This window comes from Gobius niger, assembly GCF_951799975.1.
Source record: "Gobius niger genome assembly, chromosome: 16".
Lineage (NCBI taxonomy): Eukaryota > Metazoa > Chordata > Actinopteri > Gobiiformes > Gobiidae > Gobius > Gobius niger.
In genome coordinates this window covers 4,198,633-4,221,331 of record NC_136867.1, presented here as the reverse complement: position 1 = coordinate 4,221,331, position 22,699 = coordinate 4,198,633, and the positions used below count along the sequence as shown (strand labels likewise).

Sequence of the window (22,699 nt, the reverse complement as noted above, 5' to 3'; positions counted from 1 at the left end):
AAAGTATGTGAATTCTGGAATGTCGCTAAACTGCAACAGTTTTGTACAAAGGAATGGTCCAAGATTCATCCTAATCTGCAACTACAGAAAAACAGTTATTGCTGCAAAAGAAGGATCAGCAGATATTTAATACAAGGGTTCACTTACTTATTCCACGCTGTTGGAATGTCTCAGGTTTTTCTCAAATATCTTGATAAACTTTTTCATTTTTCTATTGATGATAGCACATTTTCCAGGTCCTGAGTCAACAAAACAGCCCCACACCATGAGTCTCCTGCTCCAGACTTCACATTGGGGAGAGGGTTTTCTTGTTGATGTGCTGTTCCATTTGTCCTCCACACATGACTTTGTGTGTTCCTCCCTAATTGTTCAACTTTGGTTTGCGAAAGAGTTGAATTGTTTGTAGTAGTAGAACCTCAGCCTGCAGAATGTTCTACGGGCCGAGGTTCTACTTCAAATGATTTCCAGCAAAATGGCAATTAACTGAAAGTGCGCAATGCTGCCCCCAGTGTTGCATTATGACCTTACACCATCAAATATTGGCCAGTAGACGGCAGGAATATCAAAGCAGATATTGTTTGATTGTTATGATTTATTATTATAATGTCTTTCTGTATTTATGAACCACGTCGATGTGCTACCCTGTACATGTTTTCTAAAATAATACTAGTCTAATATTTACTAAAATTCAGTGTGGCGCATGCTTAGGCAGTTAAACTTGATGTAATTGTTCGTAAAATTGATAATTCTCTGTCCAGGTGGATCTGTCCCCTGCTCTCATGGCCCGGCTCATTTTGGACCGGTCCCTCCAGGACTCGGACTGCGGGACACGTGAGTGAAACCCTTTACCCATTCACCAGTGAGTTCTGTCCGCCACCCCGTCCGTGTGTGACCGTGGTTTATCTTTTCAGTCCCCTTTTCCACCAAATATACAGTATCTTTGAGTTCAACTAGAATGCAAATGAAAAAACATACAAAGATTAAATGAATTGAATTGCACATTTTTGGACAAATATTGCCATTACGACTAAATTTATAAAATGTACTTTTCACGAAATTCTGTGCCCTTTCTTTGTCAAACAAACCTTTGCTCATTCCAGCCAAAATGTTCTTTCTTAATCTTTGTTTTGCCTAAACATTTGCATCCCACTGTGAACTTTGTGTGAATGAGGAAAATACTGCAGGAAACAATATTGTAACATTGTCAACTGCGCAAAAAGGTTGATTTTGAGTGATGTTTACATTAAAGAGGGGGTATTGTGCTTTTTTCAGTCACATAGCACCAGTCTATATCACACTACAATGATGACCAAACCTTCTGTTGGTCTGTAAATGCAGTAAATTAGAATAACTGCCTTGTATAAAATTTCTCTCTCAAAATGGCTGTAGTGAATGTCTTGAAATAGGCCTCTGTCTCTTTAAGAACCTTTGACCTTTTCTGACACGCCCCCTCCACACGCTGTCTGTGGCATCAGTGGGGAGGGGGTTCTGCTGAGGAGCAGTGGTTGGTTACTCGGCTGGTGACGAAAGCTCGGAGGCGTCTCCAGGAGGTGGGGGCGTTCCTAGGAGGACTCAGGCAAACCTGTCCCTAAAATGGCCGCCATCAGAGTTTTTACAGATTACTCAAAAATATGTGAATGTGCCAAGGCAACACTTCAGGCATGTTTTTAATAAGGGAATGACATAATAACATGATGTGAAGCTTGAAAAAGTTAATTTTGCATAATACCCCCCCTTTAAATTAACCATGACCAGTCACCTTTTGATTTAACTGCAATGAATCTTGTGGCTCTAATATAAAATATATAATTGCACGGTAAAACAAACCTTGTTCTAGCATCTTTATTCCCAGCCGGCCTAACAAGAGACAGACCACATTTTAGCTGTTGCCTCGTCCCAAAGCACAGAACTGGCAATTAAGCCCACGGAGGACCACCCACCTCTCTGCAGCCGCGCGGATCAATGCGAGCTCACCTCATCAGGGTTATTTATAACGGGGCCTGATTTCTCCTTCATCCCCCAGTGCATCCAGCCACCCCTCTCTGCCTCCGCCTGCTTATCCCTCCATCTTCACCGGTCCACCAGGGGAAATGGACTCAGGAGTTAGTAGTCTGCAAAGAAAGTCAACAATTACGAAGGCCGCATGATTAATCACTGCCGGATCAAGATTTTAAAGGTTGCAAATCGCTACGTGCCGCTCAGACTGCAATTAGGAAGGCGAACATTAATTTGATGAGTTGAGACTTTAAATACTGCCACAAATATGAACTATGCAAAAAAAGAGGTCTTGTCTATAGTCTTTTTATTTTGGTATGTTTTATTGAGCGTTAGCCTATAGCTTTAGCTTCCTGACCTTCATAAAAATGACGTCTCCCCCGTATTTCCATCCTGCGTCAAGCTGTCAACACACAGTAAGTGATCAACTATCAGGAAACGTAATATCCAGTAGTTTCACTTCCTGATCCCCTGAGCCAGTAAGAAAAAGCCCCTCCCACTCCCCCCAACCTCTGTTCTCCTTTGCTGCGCAGCTGTTTTAATAAAGACAAAAAATAAAAATACACAGTTTGGCTGCACGGAAGTTATAATGAGTGGATTACGTTACGTACGGCGAGGAAAGCGCTTCCAGACTAGTTCTAAGGTAAAACTCACTTAAGATAAATAAGAAAGTAGAACTGCCAATGGGACAGTACGTTCTTACACCACTGGCAGTGAATAGTGAATAGTCAATAGTCAGTGCTCAATCATCTCAATGATCTTGGTCAAAAGCCCAACATCTTTACTTGCAAAAGCAACTCAAATTTGGATTATTATGCTCAAATTGAGAATTGTAAACTAATCTAGTGAATCTCTTTTTTGCAGTGGACTGGTGGTGGTATTACACTCACACTTTAAAAAGTTATTTATCTCTCTTTTGCATAATAATATTTCTCAAAATCATCTTGCTGGGCCTAAGGTTTTGTGCTAGAGGGCCGGATTTGGCCCCCGAGCCTGACGTTGCCTACCCCGCCCTAGCGGCTTGCACAGCTCTTTCTGTTTCTGATGAGAGAACAGCCTTTCAAGTTTGTTAAAAGCTTTAAAAAGTCGATTTTGGAAAATTCTAGGGCTTTCACAAATATTATCCTACATCAGTCCTACATCAATCCTTATCAAAGGAGTTTTTTTCTACGATTATTACTATATCAACTTATTCAACAAATTACAGGTAAACGGTGCATTTTAGTGCTCAATATTTATCGTTTGTACATTTATTTGCATTTTAGCACCCTTTTTCATAAATTAATACTTTGTATTTCATATTCATTGTGGGATATTTGAAAATTAAGTACTTTTTGAACACCCATCCATCCATTTTCTTCCGCTTTATCCGGCCGGGTTGCGCAGGCAGCAGTCTCAGCAGAGATGCCCTGGGTCTTCCACGAGGCCCTGTCCCACTAGGACATACCTGGAGGCATCCGATGCAGATGCCCGAGCCACCTCAGCTGCTCCTTTCGATGTAAAGGAGCAGCGACTCGGCTCAAAGCTCCTCCCGGGTAACTTTTCAAACAGAGCCTTTTCATTTTTAAACTTTAGCCTTAGTTTCTATGGCACATACTGTCGTTCTGTCCTTGGGCAAGACACTTGACCCACCTTACCTCCAGTGTCTGAGTAAATTGATGGGTGAATGAGAGTGTGAATGGGGTAGTGGATCCTTGCTGTTCAGCGCTTTGGGCCTGATGTAGGTGGAAAAGCACTATGTAAGTTGAGACCATTTACCATTTTATAAAGCCTTCAATAACATTGTTTATCGCCATAGTTTCCTGCCTCAATATGTCAAACTTTTCCCTTTTGTTTAGTAAATGGATTAGAACATGAAGTACCGGCGTGCTCTACTTCAGGTTATTGGAAGCATACAGCCACATCGTGCAACAAGACTTTCCAATCTAAATGAAGCCTTTGCGACCATTAAATTGAATTACATTTTGATTTAAATTTCACTTGCGATTACTCCCGTTTCAGTATTCACTAAGTACTTCTATTACCACTACTCTAATTCTCAACATCTTCCCTACAACATACCCATGATATTTGGGGACAACGTAAACCCGCACTCTGGGAGAAAAGCGCGCCGTGTCAGGGAAGACGCGCCTCCGATTTAATCAAGAAAGAGATTACAGTGGATGTGTGTTATTTCCAACTCCAGCGCCGCGCAGCCATTTGTCAAAGTCAGAGATGTGATTGCTTTGGACCCGCCGTTATCCAGCGCCTGTCAAAATACCGGTCGGCGCGCCTTGTACAACAGGCAATTCATCCAGCCGCTGAAGCACTCGCTCGCAGATAATGGCACGCTGCATTCCCCCATCTCCATACGCGCCCGAGAGCTTTTATTATTGCTTACAATGGGAGCCGGGATGATAACATTTTCCGTATTGTCTAATTTCAAAACGCTGTTGTCGGGACTCGAAGCTCGCTGCCTGGAAGAGAGCGGTAATGGTGTCGGAATATTGAGAAGGTGCTCAAAGGAGTTTAACTTTTTTCTTTTTTTTGATTTAATTACAGTTGAATTGAATTAAAGATCTGATGTACATCTTCCTTCTGATGGCTTGTATCATCAATTGTATCATGTGATCTAAGTCACAAGCAAACCCAGGCAGCATCATTTTTCTTTTTTTTTTAGCGATGCACGATAATGGAAATTTGAACTGATACCGATAATGCCACCGATAATTATGTATATATAAATTTGCACTTTATTTTGTGACAAGATATTAATGTAAAAGTTAACAGTTCTGCCCAAAATGTACAACCTCTACCAAAAACTATACAAATGTACAAATATAGATCAGATAATGAGATTTCACTTTGGGTTTGGGTCTCCACCTTTTTCTAAAAGCTCAAGGTTTTTGCTGTTCCATCTTCTGAGCAACTCTGTCTCTGCTCATCTGTGTCACATCTTATTTAAAATGCTATGCTAAATTTTTTACTTAAAGAGGGGGTGTTAAGCTTTTTTCTATCACATAGTACCAGTCTATAGCACACGACCATGGTGATGCAACCTTACGTTGGTCTGTAAATGCAGTAAATTAAAATAACTGCCTTTAATTAATTTGCTCTCGCTGAATGGCTGTACTGAACGTCTTGAAATAGGCCTCTGTCTCTTTAAAGGGGCTAGATGCAAGTTTGTGATTTTAGACTCACTAGGTCATATACTCAATACTCACTATCTCAGGCCTTTTGCGTAACTGCAGCTTCTATATTAAGCTCGTGCATGACGGCACTTCGGACCCGAATTAACACCTTTTTGAGCGACAGTGCAGGATTTTAGAGGCAGTTGTGGTGAACAGGTCTGAGCTCATTCTACACATTAGGACATGGCTGGAACATGTAGGGGGATGAAAATACATAGTTTTAACATTTTTAAGCTCTGCATAGTCCCTTTAAGAAGCCCTGACCCTTTCCGACACGACTCCTTCAACACGCTGTCTATGGCATCGTCACAACATTCCTCGTTCCCTCCACACGCATTGGAACTACAATCGATTTTCGGTGCATTTTAATTTTACTGTTGGAAAGGAGCTACACTTTATCACTTTGTGAACAATGGCTACGAGGGATTTGATTTGATCCTGCGTCTGACTCGCCGGAAAGTGACTTTGGAGATGAACGTTTGAGAGTTCAGGGGCTCTGTATCCACACCGAAGGAGCTCATGCCTGAAAAATAACTGCTGTTTAGAGGCTCTAGTCCCTCTTTGCTACTGCCATGCCCTATGGATCTTTAACTATGCACCCATGCTCTATACCAGGATCTCCCCAGGGACATTATCTGAGCAGGTGGACAACGGTTATTCGAGGTTACCCCCGCTAGCATGCTACAATCCGCTACAGCTCATTGTTGATGAAAAGTCTGCAATAAAGCACAAATGTGTAACGCCCGGCTCATTGTGTGGTCATCGTAAAGGCTGCTTCAAGTCGTTTGCTTTATTGACGTTATTTGTGTATAATATGCTGCTTGTTTTCTATTAATCGCTCCGAGCTACCTAGTAGCTCCTCGCGGCTAGTAGCGTGTTAGCTCCGGGAGAAAACCACTTGGCTACGACCGACTGTAGATGAAATGTGAGCAATAAACTTCAAAATCAACTAGCCAGGCTCAGTGTGTGATCATTGTTAAACGGTTCTTTATGTAGATGGTGGTTTTATTGACTTTATTCGTGCATATTTCTTGTTTTCATGTGATGACCGGGGCTTTAGCTTGTAGCATTAGCTTTCTCCGGAGGGAACGCTATATCGGGGCATCATCAAGGCCCCAAACACATTCCCAGCGCAGATCCCGCCAAGGAAATACGTTTTCTTGTCACTGGTTTTAATCCTGGGTGTCCCTTTAATTGATGATTTGTAAAAGTTGATTCTAATATTAAGCTCCACTTCCATTTTTCCAATCAACTCTTTACATTCAGCAGCTAAAACCAGGAAGGCTCCTGAATGTTATTTAAAGTTTATCCCCTTCACTGGACTGTTAGCATTTCGACAATAGCCACGCTGCTAATTGATCCTTTAAAAAATGTTCACTGTTGCTTCTTAAACCTAATTTAAGCGTTCAAATGCAAAGAGAAACACACACTTTTGAAGTGTAATGTGAAATACCTTGGAAAAAGTGCCAGTGATAACAAGCAGGATAGAGCAAAACATAAAACAAGCTCCTTGTAGTGAATCCGCTGCACACCTGAACTTTGCATTAGCTTTCCGCGCGGCGGCTAGTATTTTGTCTGCGCCCTACGACCTGCCTGGTCTTTCTCAGACAAATGGCTCCCCACATGATCCGCCCGGTCAAATCCTGCGCTCTCCCTCCGCGTACATTAAGCCAGAGTAATGCCTTTCCATTATGAAACAATGCAAGGGATAATTGTCTTTGCCGGCAATTAGCTAACAGGTTGGTCCCGGCGCTATTGGCAGCCGTATCCGTCATGCCCCCCCCCCCCATAGCGCTCCTGTGTGCGTGGGCGCGCACATTCGTGTTACTTTTGTTGCACTCCGGAGAGAAGGGCAAGGCAGTCGCTGTGCAAAAGATCAATAGACTTCTATATAAGGGACATTACCCCCAACCGGGCGAGCGGATCGCCTTTGCCTCGCATTCTTTTTTTTATTTCCTCCTCTACCTTGGCTTCGCATTTAAGAGACACCGGAATGGGCCCTTTGGGGGAAGCTGGAATATATGTACAATCACTAGCGCCGGATCAATAGGCGGTTTTAAATTGTTTTCCTGAGCCTTCCTTGTTTTGTTTTCGACCGACTAGCGAGCACGAGCCTCCGCCAGCCTGACCTCCCCAACCTCGCCGTCTTCTGTCGCGGGGGGGTATTGGAGAGCGCATCAGTCAAGCAGAATGGAAGTCTATCTGATGGAGGTTGTAAATAAATCAATGCGGTCAAAGCGCGTTTATCACGTATTGAATATGAAATCAACGTCTGTAATGCGCTCGGGTCCGGTGGACACGGGCAAGGTCACACCGGCACTTGTAAACATTCGACTGGTCCCACAGGCTGGATGGAGGCTGTTTTCACATGAAGCCCTCACATAGGACTTGGTCTCTCACAGCTGTGGCACGGGAGGTTCTCTGGATGTGTGGTCTTTCCGATTCAGAGTCAGTTGTAATTACTTTTTGACGTCCGTTGGCTTAGCCTTCACTTAGAATAGTAATCTCCAACCACTGATTTATCCTGTGAGCTACTTTCAAGTAACAAATATGGCTTTGCTTCAATAACACTAGATAAACTCTGGGCAGATTGCAGTTAGCTCTTAAGGTGAGACGCTGCAGGTGAATAGGATTGCACGTTTTATGGTAATTATTGGTAAAAATGAGTTTTATACAGACAAAAATGGCCAAAATTTGCTTCATGCTTTTATTCTGTTGATATATTGGCTACAAAGATTTTTTCAGAGGGGATTTTGGATCTTGTTTAATTCTTGAATAAACATGCGCGTGTGTTTTCTTTAGCTGCGGCTGTCTCCCAGAAAGAAAATGACCATATTCAGTAATAATAATAATGGCTTACACTTGTATCGCACTTTATAAGCCTATATTACCAGGTTTCTCAAAGCACTACACTGTTGTCATTATTCATTCACTCCATACTCGGTGGTGGAAAGTGGTGGCCTATTGTACATGTTTTTAGTGAGGAGTACTCAGAAGAAACCTACGCAGACACAGGGAGAACATGCAAACTCCACACAGAAAGGCCTCCTCCGGCCAGGGATCGAACCGCTGTGCTACCGGACCATGCTTATTTGGATCATCTCGGTCATCTTTCATGCTACACGTGTAAACCAAAATAATGAAAAAGCATGGGCAAACGGGCACAATGTTGATTCCATGAAATCTTCGGCTTGTTGACAGACAAAAAGTCATATAACAGGGGTGTCCAAACTTTTTTCATGGGGGGCCACATACTGAAGCGTACACAGGGTGAAGGGCCATAGATCGGTGGTTAGTGCCGCAAAACCTTTGACTAGCAGAGGTTTAAATTGCACCCCACACCTTTATTTCTGCTCAAAACCTTCATGCCAGCTCTGTCTCACAGTAAAAGGTTAGTTGTTTGGGTAGAATTGTGTAGAATTATTACATTTCAAATAAAAAGGAAGAGATTGTCCTTTTTATTTGAAATGTAATAATTCTCTATGATGTGTCCTGATTCAGCAAGAAGGCAGAGGGCCACCAAAAATTTGTCTGAGGGCCGCACTTTGGACACCCCTGTCATATAAGGATCACAAAGGGTTACTTTCGTCTATCTTTTACTCTGACAAACTAAGATGTTAAAGGAATAGGCCACAGTTTTTACATACTGAGATATGTTCTTACCTGAGCTTAGACGAGTTAATTTGTACCTGTCTGGTCTTCACGCGTGCCCTCAGTCACGTAAACACAGCACAGACGGCGTTAGCATTTAGCCTCTCCCTCTCTCCTCTAAAGCTCCAAACCAGGTGAAGATGGAAGGTACCAAGCTCTTCACGTAACCATATTTAAATAGGGAACACATTGAAGTGTTACACTACAAAGTATAATTACACAAAATTAAACAATGTGGATTTTCTAAGCGGATAAAAAATGGAACTATATTGTAAGGCGTAATAATACTAGGAGTAGTCCGAAATCCGCGCAGTAATGGCTTCACTTCACTGTGCGGACGCCCAACCATGCAGTGACATTGTTCGGTCATCATGAACAGACCTGTAGTATTTTGCTTTATTCACACGGGTTTGAATAATCCTTCTTTTATGGAGCGCTACAGCCCCGCCCTCCTCATGGCTCTTCCCCTTTGCCTTGCTAGAAGTAAAAAAACAACATCTCCATTGACTTAACGACTTTAAAAGAACCATGGCGGCAAATTAGCCTGTAGTAACTCAGACGGTAACACGTATTTTTAAATTGAAAATATGTCTAAAACTTTAAGTTTGGAAGTTTGAAAAGCATTTGTTGTATTTTAAAGTAGTAAATGCAATATGGTTAGTGGTTAGTGATGATTAGCCTCCGTTGTGCTTTTAGACATGAAGGGCTACAATCATAGACATTATCATCAAACTATGAAATGTAAAAAATCAATACAGAGCTGTCCAAACAATCACGGAAAATGTGAAATATGCTAATGTCCACCTAAAAAGAAGCACAAGCTCGGGTTTAGTTATGATTTGCTTCCATTTTAGCCTCGTTTTGATCCTGCTTTTGTCTTGTCATGACTCAATTTGATGAACAAAACGAATCGCTTGAGATTTCTGTCTGAATTTAATGGACCGTATTGTGTTGAAATAGTTTTATCTAGTCAAGGATTCTTGGCAGTTCCTGAATATCATCATTTTCTCCACATAATATGCAGCTCTAGTTTGATGCGTCTCATGAGAAACCCCCGTCTTTGTAAAGTCCCCCATGCGGTGTCCTTGTCCTGCTATCATTGGTTCATCTTTCTTCCTGCCGCCGTCCTTTGACAGGAGTTGATGCGCCTCTAGATTCACACATACTTTTTGAGAAGGCAATTTTGACCTTTTCCATTTTCCCGGGGCCCTGGTCCGGATTAGATTGCCGCTCCGCGTTTCGTAACTATGCGATTGTCTAAGATTTATTGTCACATTCCTTAACTTCCCGCGCCTTGTATGCTAGCTTGTGTTTTTGATGTTAAAACTGTGAGAATGTAATGTCTTTGACAGAATTCCTAATGCTTCAGTCGTATGGCGGATCGCATTTGTTGATAGCTGAGGATTGCTTTGCGGAATCTGGACTTCTGGACTCCTGAATATTCTAGTTCAACTGCTTGGCTTTAGCTCTGATTCGTTCGTGAATGTGACTGTCTTGCCAGTCAACTACTTTGGGCTTTGGGTGGGGAATCACAGAAATCACATAAACACAGTTAGCTGAGCCTGTACCTACAAATGCGTAGTTCTGTTGACCAATGGCTCCCCAACCCCTGAATATGATTTAACATTTAGCTCCGAGGACACTTTCATAAGCCAAGTCTTATCTACAGTAACATCTCAAAAGGTATGTGCTAGATGTTGCTGATATCTTTTAAAATATTGGCTATCGACCGATCTAATGATAAAAGCCGATATCTATGTAATAGTCCGGTTCACTGTTTTCATATTCTCCACAACAGTGGGAATGTAAACTATATATTTTCGGAAACCAATGAGAAAAGCAATGTTTCCATTTGCCCTTGTTATTTGATAAAATTGTACAATTATACCATTTTCCATTAGAGTAAATGGGGAGTTCTGGTCATCGCTATGGTAACGCCATGAAAAATATGACAAGTGTTTCACTGACTGTTGATTGGAACAACCAAATGGCATTGTCTGCCCAATTTTGTAAATTTCCGCCACACTACGTTTTTTACTCCCCATTTAAATGTTGTTATGGTATTGTCTCACTTTTTTATTTTATTATTATTATTTTTTTTAACATATCAGAGCAACTGGAAACCTTGTTTTTCTGATTGCTTATTTAATAAAGTTTTTAAAAAATGTATCGTTTTGATACTCTCCACAAAAATCTGGCGAAATTACATAGTGAACCGGACTCTAACCGAAAGTAAAAGACTTAAGAAACAAACCCTCAGGGGAACTGACAAACTGACAGAATTGGTTACAAGTTTTTACATGTTGGATCATATCATATATTCTTTGTTACAGACTTTTGTTTATCATTTGGAACCATAAGTGATAAATGATAGACTTAGTTTTTAGTTTTTAAACCTGCTGATGTTTGTCTTTAAAACGAATGAATGAATGTGCCTAAACTAAACCTGAATGTCTTGAATAAATCAGCCCCGTGTCCTTAATAAAACACCACATTTCAACACTGACACATTTTACAGTTTATAAGCATCACAAACAGGAAAATCGTTATCGCCCTTAGAAAAAACCCACATCGGTCAACCTCTACTCTGTAGATTTATTGTTTATTGGTTGGGACAGTGCATGTTAATGAACACACATGAGATTCATGCATGTAAACTAAACACACCTCGCCGAATTGTTGCCATGGGCTCATTCATCCTAGCCTATTGTACATGTTTTTAGTGATAGGGGAAACCTATACACAAACACAGGGGGAACATGCTAACTCCACACAGGGAGGCCCCGTCGAGCTGAGGATCGAACCTGGGACCTTATTGGTCTTGGGCCTAAAAGTCTGTCCCTGAGGTTCTCTGGCCTCCACTCTGCTGTGATTTCATTTGATCTGTATATAATTTAAGCGTCATCTCCTAATTCAAGCCCTCCTGAAGCGCCTTTGTACCTTGACAGCCGAACCCATTTCAAGTGGACGCTCCGTCTTTGTCGGCGCTCTTGACCACATCGCCTCTTCCTCTTGTCTCCCGAGTGCTCCTTTAAGTCTAGTGTGTATACAACAGCTTCTTCACATAACGAGCGCGAGGGCCCTTTATTAGCCAGGCTTTAGTAACGTGTGTGGCCGTAATAATGCAAGGCTTTGGTTCCGACAGAAAAAAAAAAAAAAAAAAGAAAAAGAAAGAGGAGGGAGGTCTAAGCAACAGCGCGGCACTTCACTTGACAAGTATACTAATTACTCCTCTCCCCAGTCAGCTCCTCGCCACAGTCTAATGGCCTGACCCGGGGTTTAAAGCGCTCTGGATGGTAGCGTCTTCTCCACAGATCCGCTATTACCGCCGCGCACACACTCACGGAGGCGCGGGGATGGGGAGAGGGTGCGGGGCGCGGGGCTCATCTCTGCGGCTATCAGGGAGAATCAGGTAGACGAGCCATCAGTTCTGCCCCAGTAACCTCCTCCGCTGGGAGCTGCAGCAGCGAGCGAGCGAGAGGGCGGGCGCCTCCTGCACACGCCGAGATAGGGCGCCATATAATCAAATAGCACCTACACAGCAGTATGGAGGGGGTTATACGCCGGAATCAAAGGGTCCAGTTCAGCGTTTTGTGCAGTGCTTTATTCTGGATTGTGTGTGCGACAGTGGTATTACGTGTTTTGTGATGTAATGAGTTATCCCTGACCCACAAAGGCCACACGATGGATGCCTTTAGCTTTGATTATGGAAAGCTTTGTTTCAATGAGCTTCTGCTATAGCAAAAGATCCACTGTTGCATTAAAGTGACACTCGGCCAATTATACACAATCTATAAAATGTGTATAAAAAAATTAACTTACAATCTGGGTCTGCAATTTGACGCTCCATAAGTAATATTAAAGGCCCTATACCTGGCTTTTTTTCCCCTCCATTTTTTTGTAGGGTAACATTGTTTAACAGGTATTTTTTTCAAAGTAGTAGTTTTTGAAAAAGTAAAACTGATGTGTGAAGTTTGCATTGAATTGTGGTTGATGGTAAATCCAAATAATCAATATGTGAAAAATGTTGTCACATAGTTTGACAAACATCTTTTTAGTCAAAATCTGCCTAGATTAGATAAATCCAATCAGAATCCCCGGTGCCATCCCTTTGACCAATGAGACGGCCTGCCAGGTCCTATCAGGAGTGCAGAGGAAGAGGAGACTGCTTGATTGTTTACTTTTTAAAATGGTGCTTTATTTGTGTTGTCATTTTACAATTGTACAACACAATTGCCCTTTTTTTTTTTTTTTTTTTACAATCTTTTACAATTTCTCACCATGATCTTGTGTTAATGAGTGTGACCACTGTGCAAAGCCTTCTCCAGCACATCCCAAAGATTCTCAATGGGGTTGAGATCTGGACTCTGTGGCGGCCAATTCATCTCGCGCTCCCTGAACCACTCTTTCACAATGCCAGCCCGATGAATGTTGGCATTGTCATCTTGGAACATGCCTGTGCCATCAGGGAAGAAGAAATCCATAGATGGATGGTGACTTGCGTTGCAGTATATGATAAAAGTCTGCCTTCAGATTGATATAACACATGGATTGGATGATTGATGCTCTCACTGAAGTAGAAAGTCCCCAAACTTTTCACATCAAGTACCATCTCATTAGTGAAGTATCCGACCACCAGGTCTAGATCAAGATCAAATCATGGCTATACCGGGCTAAAAACGGTCTAAATAGACCTAAAGTTGACTGTCTATATTCTGTCTACCATGTCGAAGCCAGAAAAACACCAAACTTAAATGCATTGAGGCGACACACGACAATAAGTGAAAACACCGATTTTTCACACAGTGGTCACTCTTGACATTTTTAGCTAGTTCTTCTTCTCGACTGAAGCTTATTGCTGACAGGCCAGGGTAACGCCTCATTTGAAACCTACGACCGACAAAACAAATTAAAGGGACTATACGGAGTTTAAAAATGTTACAATTACCGGTTTGTATTTTCCTCCCCCTACATGTTCCAGCAATGTCCTAATGTGTAGAATGAGGCCAGACCTGTTCACCACAACTGCCTCTAAAATCCTGCACTGTCACGCTTAAAGGGATATTTTAGGATTTTTGACATAAGGCCTCATTTGCTAGTTATCCAGAATGTTGTTGATTTCTGGAGATTCTTTTTATTTTTAGTTCATGCAGTCAGAGTTTAGTGGTGCTAGGCTAGCGCATGTCTATGGTAACTAGTAGCCTGCATTAAAAACCGTCTGACCCAAGCACAGAGCACCTGCGGCAAATCACTTATAACACCAGACTACCAATATAAATGTCTGTGTTGACTGAATAATTATTCAAATTTAACCATTTTGCATTAAAAAAAAACTTATATTTGAGCAGCATCAGCTTCCTGGTTGTAGCTACGCAGCGGCGGAGTGATCTGCTCGGTTACCGGATCTACAGTAGTTTGTTTACCTGCGGCCAACATTACTACAAGTGGAATTCACAAAGGAGCTTTCTACAAATCAGATATGGCAACGTTTGGAGGACGACCCAATGATTTGGAAGTGGTTTTTAATGCAGGCTACTAGTTACCATAGACATGCACTAGCCTAGCCTAGCACCACTAAACTCTTCAAATATAAGGACTGCATGAATTAAAACACAAAAATATCATTAAATCAGCAACACTCTGGATAACTAGCAAATGAATGTCAAAAATCCTGAAATATCCCTCTAATACAGAAGCTGCAGTTACACTTGTGACCTGAGGTGGCAGTAGTGGGCATAAAATGGCAAACTTGCATCTAGCCCCTTTAAGCTTCTTTTTCGTTATGATTGTCACGTTTTCATTTTTTTTTTTTTTTCACTTATAGATGGTTTATTCAAAAACTAACAAGATCCAAAGTTTGTAATCAATATTTCTATGTGATAAAACCATTGATATAAACCTGGCTCTTTTCAATTTTGTCTATTTTAATGGTTCAAGTGCCTTATTTTTATATGAAAACAAAGCATAAAGTGACAGAATACTTCCAATACATTTTCATATTGTCTGTCTCTGTTTTAAATGAATAAATGTAATATATAGATGCTAGGGCTGCTCGATTATTGAAAAAATAATCACGATTATTTTTGTCATAATTGAAATCAGGATTATTTGTTGCCTTTAAAAAAAAAAGTCTTTATTTTATTTATATATTTATTAATAAAAAAACCTATGCTGAATATTTTCTGTTTTCTGAACAGTCATAAAAGTACAAATGATTTCAAGTTTGCCTCGATTAAGGAGAGGTCTCTGTTTTACACCTGCCCCTGCTGGCCAGCCCTCACACCTGCGCAAGCAAACTGAGCAGCGCGGCCTGATGACATCATCACACAGCGCTGTTTGTTTTTATGTCAGGCATAATGCGAAGGGAAAATAATCCCAGCGCCATGAAATAATGCAAGTCTGCTTTGCAAAAAAGTATAATAATCGAAATTGTAATTGAATTTCTATTAATTGCACATCCCTAATAGATGCTTGTTAATTTGGTGGATATCACTCTGACCCTACGAGACAACACCTGGGTTAAAAATAGCACCAACCTGTCTATTCCTCACCCATCGTTCCCACGTGACACCCCCCCCCCCCCCCCCCCCCCCTTTCCAGGAGGATAAATTTAAAAGGAGTAAATTGGAAAATCAAATGAGGGGGAGCTTTCGGCGGCCGGGCGGGATTCGCGGAGCTGTCGGCCGTTGTCTGCGAGCCCCATCCATCATGTCCCACAAGTAGTCAATTCCTCCACTATCTGTAAATGTTTTCAGATATTAGCCAATTTATATGCTCCGAGATTCATCATGGAGAATCAGCTTTAGCGGGCGCACATTATCAAGAGCCGTCTCAGCCCCCTTGCTCCATGAAGTTTGATGAACGAGCTCGCCTCCACGGCCCAGCGGTTCGCGAGCAAAAGTAAGGAAGGGGGGGGTATAGTAAGAAGACAGACACCCCCCCTTTACAACACACACACACACACACACACACGCATATCTCGCTCCATATCCCCGTACGCAATGGATTTTTTTTTGTTTTTGTTTTTAATTAATAAACAAAACTTGCACGGGAGCTCGTCAGTGTCAGGGGCAATAACAGTCGTCATCCGTTACGCTATATTACGACCCTCCCTCTACAAATGTTGCGCTATAATGAGGTTTTTTTTTTCTTCAGCATCACCCCCCCCCCCGCTCCCCACCTCCCCCTGTTTTGGAGATAATGACTTTTTCACCCTCGCGGAGATAGTGCTTACAAATGAGAAGAGAGGCGCAATTAAGGCGAGGTGGGGCCATCTTGTCGAATACTTTTCTATGTATTAAAGAAATGGTAAAAGTCATATTACTACAGCGTGTCTTTGGGAGTTAACGGTATCCAGATTATAATTTTTTTTTTTTTAAACTGGGTGGATTGATTGACTTGTCCAGTTGTCATTATATAACATTATGTTGTCATTGGGAATACATTGATTACATTGATTTAAAGGGACAATATAGAGTTTAAAAATGTTGAAATAATGTGGTTTTCTCCCCCTACATATTCCAGCCATGTCCTAAAATCCTGCACTGTCACTGAAAAAGGTGTTAATTCGGGTCCGAAGTGCCGTCGTGCACGAGCTTAATATAGAAGGTGCAGTTACATTTATGACCTGAGATGGCAGTAGTGAGTATAAAATGGCTAACTTGCATCTAGCCCATTTAAGCTGAGCCATCTTCTTTTTTTTTTATCCCAGATTTTGCTATAATTCTCAGTCGCGGTGAGTCTTCTCGAGTCATGGCTAGTTGAAGGCAGTCGCAGAGAGTCGTGTCTTGTAGGGTGTGTGTGTGTGTGTGTGTGTGGGGGGGGGGTCAACAACTGGACTCGCTTGAAGCAAATTGAATGCAACTAAACCCCAGTCGCAGGAAATCAAACATATTTCAATAAAAGCCTGATTTTGGACGCACCGGAAAAGCTTGGGTTATTTCACCGTCCCCAAAAGTGACACACAGACTGCAGTGGCCAATTACAGAGTGGAATACACACAGACAAACACTGTAGCAAGTCATAACGGCGGCACTAACGACTAATTAATGGCCACAGCGAGCCCCATGCAGACCACGCATAACAGCACAACGTATCACCAAAAATTCACGAGAACCAACTTTTTCAGCTACATTTCAACCCAAACTGAGTTTAGCGGCACTTACTGTGTCCGAAGTCTGACAATTCAGCTACTTCGGAGCTTCTCTCCGCTGTCTCTGCACTGGAAATACATCCCGCTTCTTTGTCGCCGACTTTTAATTTCCATTTGAGCGAACTATAATCAAGTTAAGGAAGACTCATCCGTGCGGCACTGAACTGTTGTGCCAACAGTGACCACATGACATTGTTGACCAATCCGGTCACATGTGTTTCCCACGCTTGCAAACAGAGGCCTGTGTTTGCTGATCTGGGGTCAGTTTATCTCCTCCAAAGAGAAATTGTGCTGGAGAGAGGACAGAGACGCACCGCTGGATCATGACACATCAGCATCAGCTGTTTGACAGTCGTGTGTCCACTCTCACGATTCTCAGTCGTTATGTGTGAACCATTGTCGTTCTATAATCGTGCTAAATCCATTCTTTGTAAAAGACTGTAAAAATCGTGTTGTCTGATCTCAGCGTTACAAATAAGAGTAGACGAACACCCATGGCGAGGTGGGATCATCTTGTCGACTACTTTTTTTTATGTATTAAAGTAGTATTAAAAGTCATACTACTACAGCATATCTTCTGGATTTAACAGTATCTACAATAAGTATTGGATTATTATTTTTGTTTGTGTTTTTAATCATGCCTTATTGTTACCTAATTGTTGCCTTAACTCCCACCTGAACGGATCCCTTTTTCTCCAGTTTGGCTTTACCCTAATCAAAAAGATTCTTGGGAAAAAAACACCAAAAATGTGACAACAATTCAACCAAAGAGTGACAAAAACTCAACAAAAATGTGACAGAAACTCAACAAAAAAAATACAAAAATTCATCAAAAAGTGACAAAAAGCTCAATCAAAAAGTGACAAAAATTCAACAAAAATGTGACAAAAAGGAAAAAAGAAAAAAAAGAAAAAAAAAACATACAAAAGGGGACACAACACAGCAACAACGCCAGGAAAAAGGTCAGTTTTGTGGGTCTTAGCTTTCAAATGAGGTGTTCCACAGCCAAAATAGGGCAGAATGCATTTGGTTTAGGCGGGTGGTAAGAGGTTAAATAACAGTTGATTGCCTAATATAGCCCAAGGGTGCTTAAGGTTTTGAGTTCACAAGCTGCTGTGCATGACCCAGATCTACAGATTGAGACTGCAATTATAGGCACAAGAGGTGGGTTTTTAATAGGGTATTATTGATTAGAAATACGTCATACATTTATTGAAACATACAATATCCTCTGCTGAAATATTCATTTAATGATGTTGCTGGCGGTATTTTTTTTTGTTAAATTTGTAAATTACCCCAACTATGTGGCTAATTGACCAGAACATGTTCCTTTCTATCACTGAAATCTACTTTGACCTGTTAGCTCTTCATAATGCCAAGCCTTCCTTATAATTTTTTTTGTATATATATTATATGCAACAATGTGCTCCAGAAAATAACCCATTTTTTTTAACCTGTGCTAGTTTGTCCCCCCTGTGAGGCTTGACTTGCATTGGAGCTCATCAGTGTCAGGCCCAATAACATTAGTCATCCATTACTCTTTATTACTACCCTCCCACTACCAGCCTTCCCATATAACGAGCTCCCTGTATGTTTTCCCACACCCGCTCGGAAATATCGCACTTACAAATGAGACAATAAAGAGAATCAAGGCTGCGGCGTCGCTACCTCGCTACCTTGTTTTTGAAAAGCGACTTGTTTACACTTCCGTTCCTTTTCTCGGGCCAATCCCCAGCGGAGCCGTGCATCGCGTTTATTATTCTCCCTCTCTTCTCTCCTTCTTCTTCTTTTTTTTTTTTGTATCCTCTGTTCTTTCCGCCCTGTGATAGTCTGAATTTATACCAAGCCGGGGACAATTACAGTAAATTTGGCAAATGTTTACAAGGTGCAAAGTCGCGACGCTGCCGGGGGCTTTGTTCTCTCTGCAACATTAATGCCTTGGTTGTTTTTTTTGTTTTTTTTTTCTTCTTCAGCGCGGGCTGGCTTTAAGGAGACAATGGCGTGTGCATGAGGAGAGGGAGGGTTTCATGGAGGAAAGCACGGATGCAGGGAAGAAGCGAGGCGGGGGCGTCTTTAATAAATGTATGCTGATGTTGTAGGCAGGAGGGGAGGGAGGAAGAGGGGAGGGGGGGCGCTAGGCGAAGAGGCTTGTTGTTATTTACTGCTCTGTTTGTGGATCCCCGGGCCCGGCAAAATAGCATTACAGCCCGTGTGATGAATGAGCATTAGGCTAAACTCATTTTAAAAGCATCCTGATTTATTAGCGCGCCGGCCTTCCATTTTCATCAGGTCAGTGCGCCGGCGACTCTGTGGAAAAAAAAGAAAATCCACAATGTCTGCGTCAAGGTCATGGCAATTTTTCGAAACTCCCGCTCACTCCAAAATCGCCACCGGTCAACTTTGAGGAGTTCCTGAGAACCTTTGGAAATGGCAAAAATCACGCATGGTTTCAAGGGAAAGGAAATGGTGATATTTGGAAACTGTTTTGAGTCTTGTGATATCATTGCAATGTTTTTCTAAACCGTTTTATAAGGAAAAATGATCAATTTGTGTCATAACGACCATATTTTGTCCAGCTCGGCTTTACTCAAATTGAAAAAGCGTCAAAATAGCGACAAGCTAGGAGACTAGGGCTGAAGCAACTAATCAATTAATCAACAACTAGTTGATTATAGAAATAGACAATTGTTTTAGTCATCGATTAATCGTTTTCTAGTAAATACAAACTCAAATAGAGCAAAAATGGCAGGAAAGTTGTGTATTTTTTGAATGAAAACCTAAACTTCGGGTCTGTAGTGTTTTGTACATTGAAAATGTCATAAATATCCATCTGTGTCTCATCCAATCAGAAGCAGAATTAGCACCAAGAGCCTCCAACAAACGTGAAAATAGTCTGTAAATTTATCGATTACCAAATGATTGTTAGTTGCAGCCCTAATGAAGACGCAAAACAAAAATGTGACAAAAAGTGCTGATAACAATATCACAAAAATAAATAAATAAATGAAAACATGATAGAAATGCTACAAAATGTGATAAACGCAGTGATTAAGTTACGATCAGTTTTGCAGGTCTTAGCTTTCAAATAAGGCGTTACTCGGACCAATAGGCTTGAAGAGGATCAGAGGAGACTGAAGGCAGCCTGCCAGGTTTCCTCCGAGTGTTCTGAGGTTCCCCTACTTCCCAAAACATGCTGGTCAGGGAGAAGTATGAATGACCTGTGATAAAACGGTGAAACCAAGCGTTCACTGTCAGCTCACGGCATGCTAGCAAATTGATGGTGCCCACTTGAGGCGTCGAACATGTTAAAGTCATTAAATGCACGTTGGAGCGGTTCAACCGTAGAAGAAGAAATTACCAAAGTGAACAGGATTACTCATAACTGCATGAATTAAGTAGTGTGACAGTGTGCATTTGCGTACCTATAAACTACTAGTACACATTATTCCATTGTGTATAGGTGTAAGTTATTACAGAGAGCAGATTATACTTAGTTAGGTGCTAGTATCAAGTTTGTGTTATTTTAAACAGTGGTAGGGGCTTAGAGTTAGCTTTTTGAATAAAGTGACTACTGGATATTTCAACAAAGTGTAAGATAGAGATGATGATGGGTTTGGACATTATTACCAAATACCTGTGTAACACTTCTGATATGAAAAATAATGCAAGTGCTTTGCTTAAGATTTCAAGTTCGTCTCTCAGGAGAAACAACTAGGGCTTAAAGGAAATACTGAACACAGGTATGCGTCCCACCAGATTCATTTTAGTGTTGGCTAGCCATATGTACAGGTATATGTATATGCATATGTATATGCGAAATCGTCGCAAGGATGAAAACAGTGAATGACTACGTTCAAATAGCACGGCGACACTTACCGATCCCATTCAAAAACAGAGGCACACGGTCACGATTAAGTGTCGCGGTTGAACCACCTGGTTGAGGTGCACAACATGTCATAAACTATTCATAAAAAGTACGCAATTTAGATGTCTAGATTGACGTTTTACCTGCAGCCGCACCCGAGTCCCGCTTGTCCCACGCACCTAGCTGGTAGCCAGTGGCTACAGTGTATATTGGCCAGCGACTACCGGTAACCGGACATCCGGGAAGGTGCCAAAGGCTCATGGGAAATGTAGTTCTTAGGGCAACTGCAGTGAATTTATTAATATTAGCTGGGTTACACCTGCAAAACGCCTAACACTCACTCTTTAAAATGTGGCTTAGCGCTGAAGGCACACCTTGGGCCTAATCATTGTGGAATTGTGTGAATACTTGAAGGCCCCCCCCCCCCAAAACGTGCTGGTCAAGCCTCCAATTATGAGCCCTGCTAAGACAAGAGCTTTAATGGCCGCCGCTTGCCTTGGGGGAGCTTTATTACACGCCGATGTTTTGCAGGAGCAGCGTCAAATCTATAAAAGGACCATTAGGCGGTGGGAGAAAAATCAATCAAAATGCCATTACAGTAGAATAAGTTGCCAATATTGCTGATGTGGTCGCGGCCGCTTTGATTTTCCTTCAGATTATTAGGCGCAGGAGTGGAGTAGTGACTTTGTTAAGGCAAAGCGGTGTCGTTGGGCAGTAATACGTCTCCCGGCTTCATAAAGTTTGCTGCCTCATATTTCCCGCTTTATTGATTAGCCATTATCATTTGTCACGAGGTGTCCTAACTCAAGGGGAAAATATAAGGCTCTTTCTTCAGGAGCAGGGGAGAGCGCAGTATGGATCTGCGTGTGGAGGTAGCAATCTGTGAGAAAAATGAGCAAAGAAATAAAAGCTCGAGCAGAGCCATGCCTCGGAGCTCTCGGGCTGGGGGCAGCGAGGGGGTGGGATGGGCTGGGGAGGGAGCGCCTGGTGAGTTCCAACATGTATGAAATACACAGGTTGCAATGTAATGTCAAATTATCATCGCTGTATTGACGTAACATCCATATTGTAGGAAACTATACGGCGAAATCACTGAGGTTTTCTCTTTGGCAGAAAATAACCTGAAACAAAATGTATTGGAATCTAAAAATGTGCCTTTTGCTTCAAGTCTTTTGTGATGCGTTTTGATAAAACTAACAAGCACTGTTGGTTGGTTTGTATTCAGGACCTTTCACATATATTCCAAAAACAAAACAAATAACCCAGCTTTACCGCCATGGATAATTCCTTGACGGCCATGAGCCGATAACCTGGCTGATTGGAGCATTATTCGCTGCTGATTGGATCAAGCGCACCGCAAGTCCATTCAATATTTAGTTGATGTGTTTCTAAAGTATGTAGCAGTACCATGTTTTTTTCCAATCGTTTTTTTATTTTTTATTACGATGCTAGACACACCTTATATGTGATTTTTGTAGCTCTGACGAACAGAAGTGAGAAAAACAACGATCAAAGACTTGTGAGAAGTCACGATCTGGACATTTCATGTATAGTATTGTGTTTCTTTTCTTTTTTTTTTTTAAGTCCGAGGGGGCGTGGTGTTGCGTGGTGAACAGCTGTAAACCCGACACAGAGCGGCTTCACATGTACAGATTTGAACAATTTCATTTAAACGCACACGTGATTAAATAACAATAAATTAAATAACAATGTTGTCGTTCAAAATTGACTTAAACGGAGATATTTAGGCATTTGCCTCTTCCCATAACGTTAGTGTCTGTCCAGAGAGGAGAGAGGAGCTAATCAGAAAGGAGATTGTTGCAAAAAGTATCTAGATTTTGATCAACGAGCCTCTGTTTCGCTTAG

General features: G+C 41.7%; 1 protein-coding gene across 2 annotated transcripts in view; it reads left to right on the top strand.

Moving 5' to 3' along the window:
* Positions 1–22,699, top strand: part of cdin1 (CDAN1 interacting nuclease 1) — a 167,966-nt gene that overhangs the window by 44,436 nt on the left and 100,831 nt on the right. For both annotated transcript variants that reach the window (XM_079573228.1, XM_079573227.1), the window contains exon 6: positions 759–831. In XM_079573228.1, the coding sequence (XP_079429354.1) occupies positions 759–831 (73 nt within the window). The remainder of the gene's footprint in view (positions 1–758; positions 832–22,699) is intronic.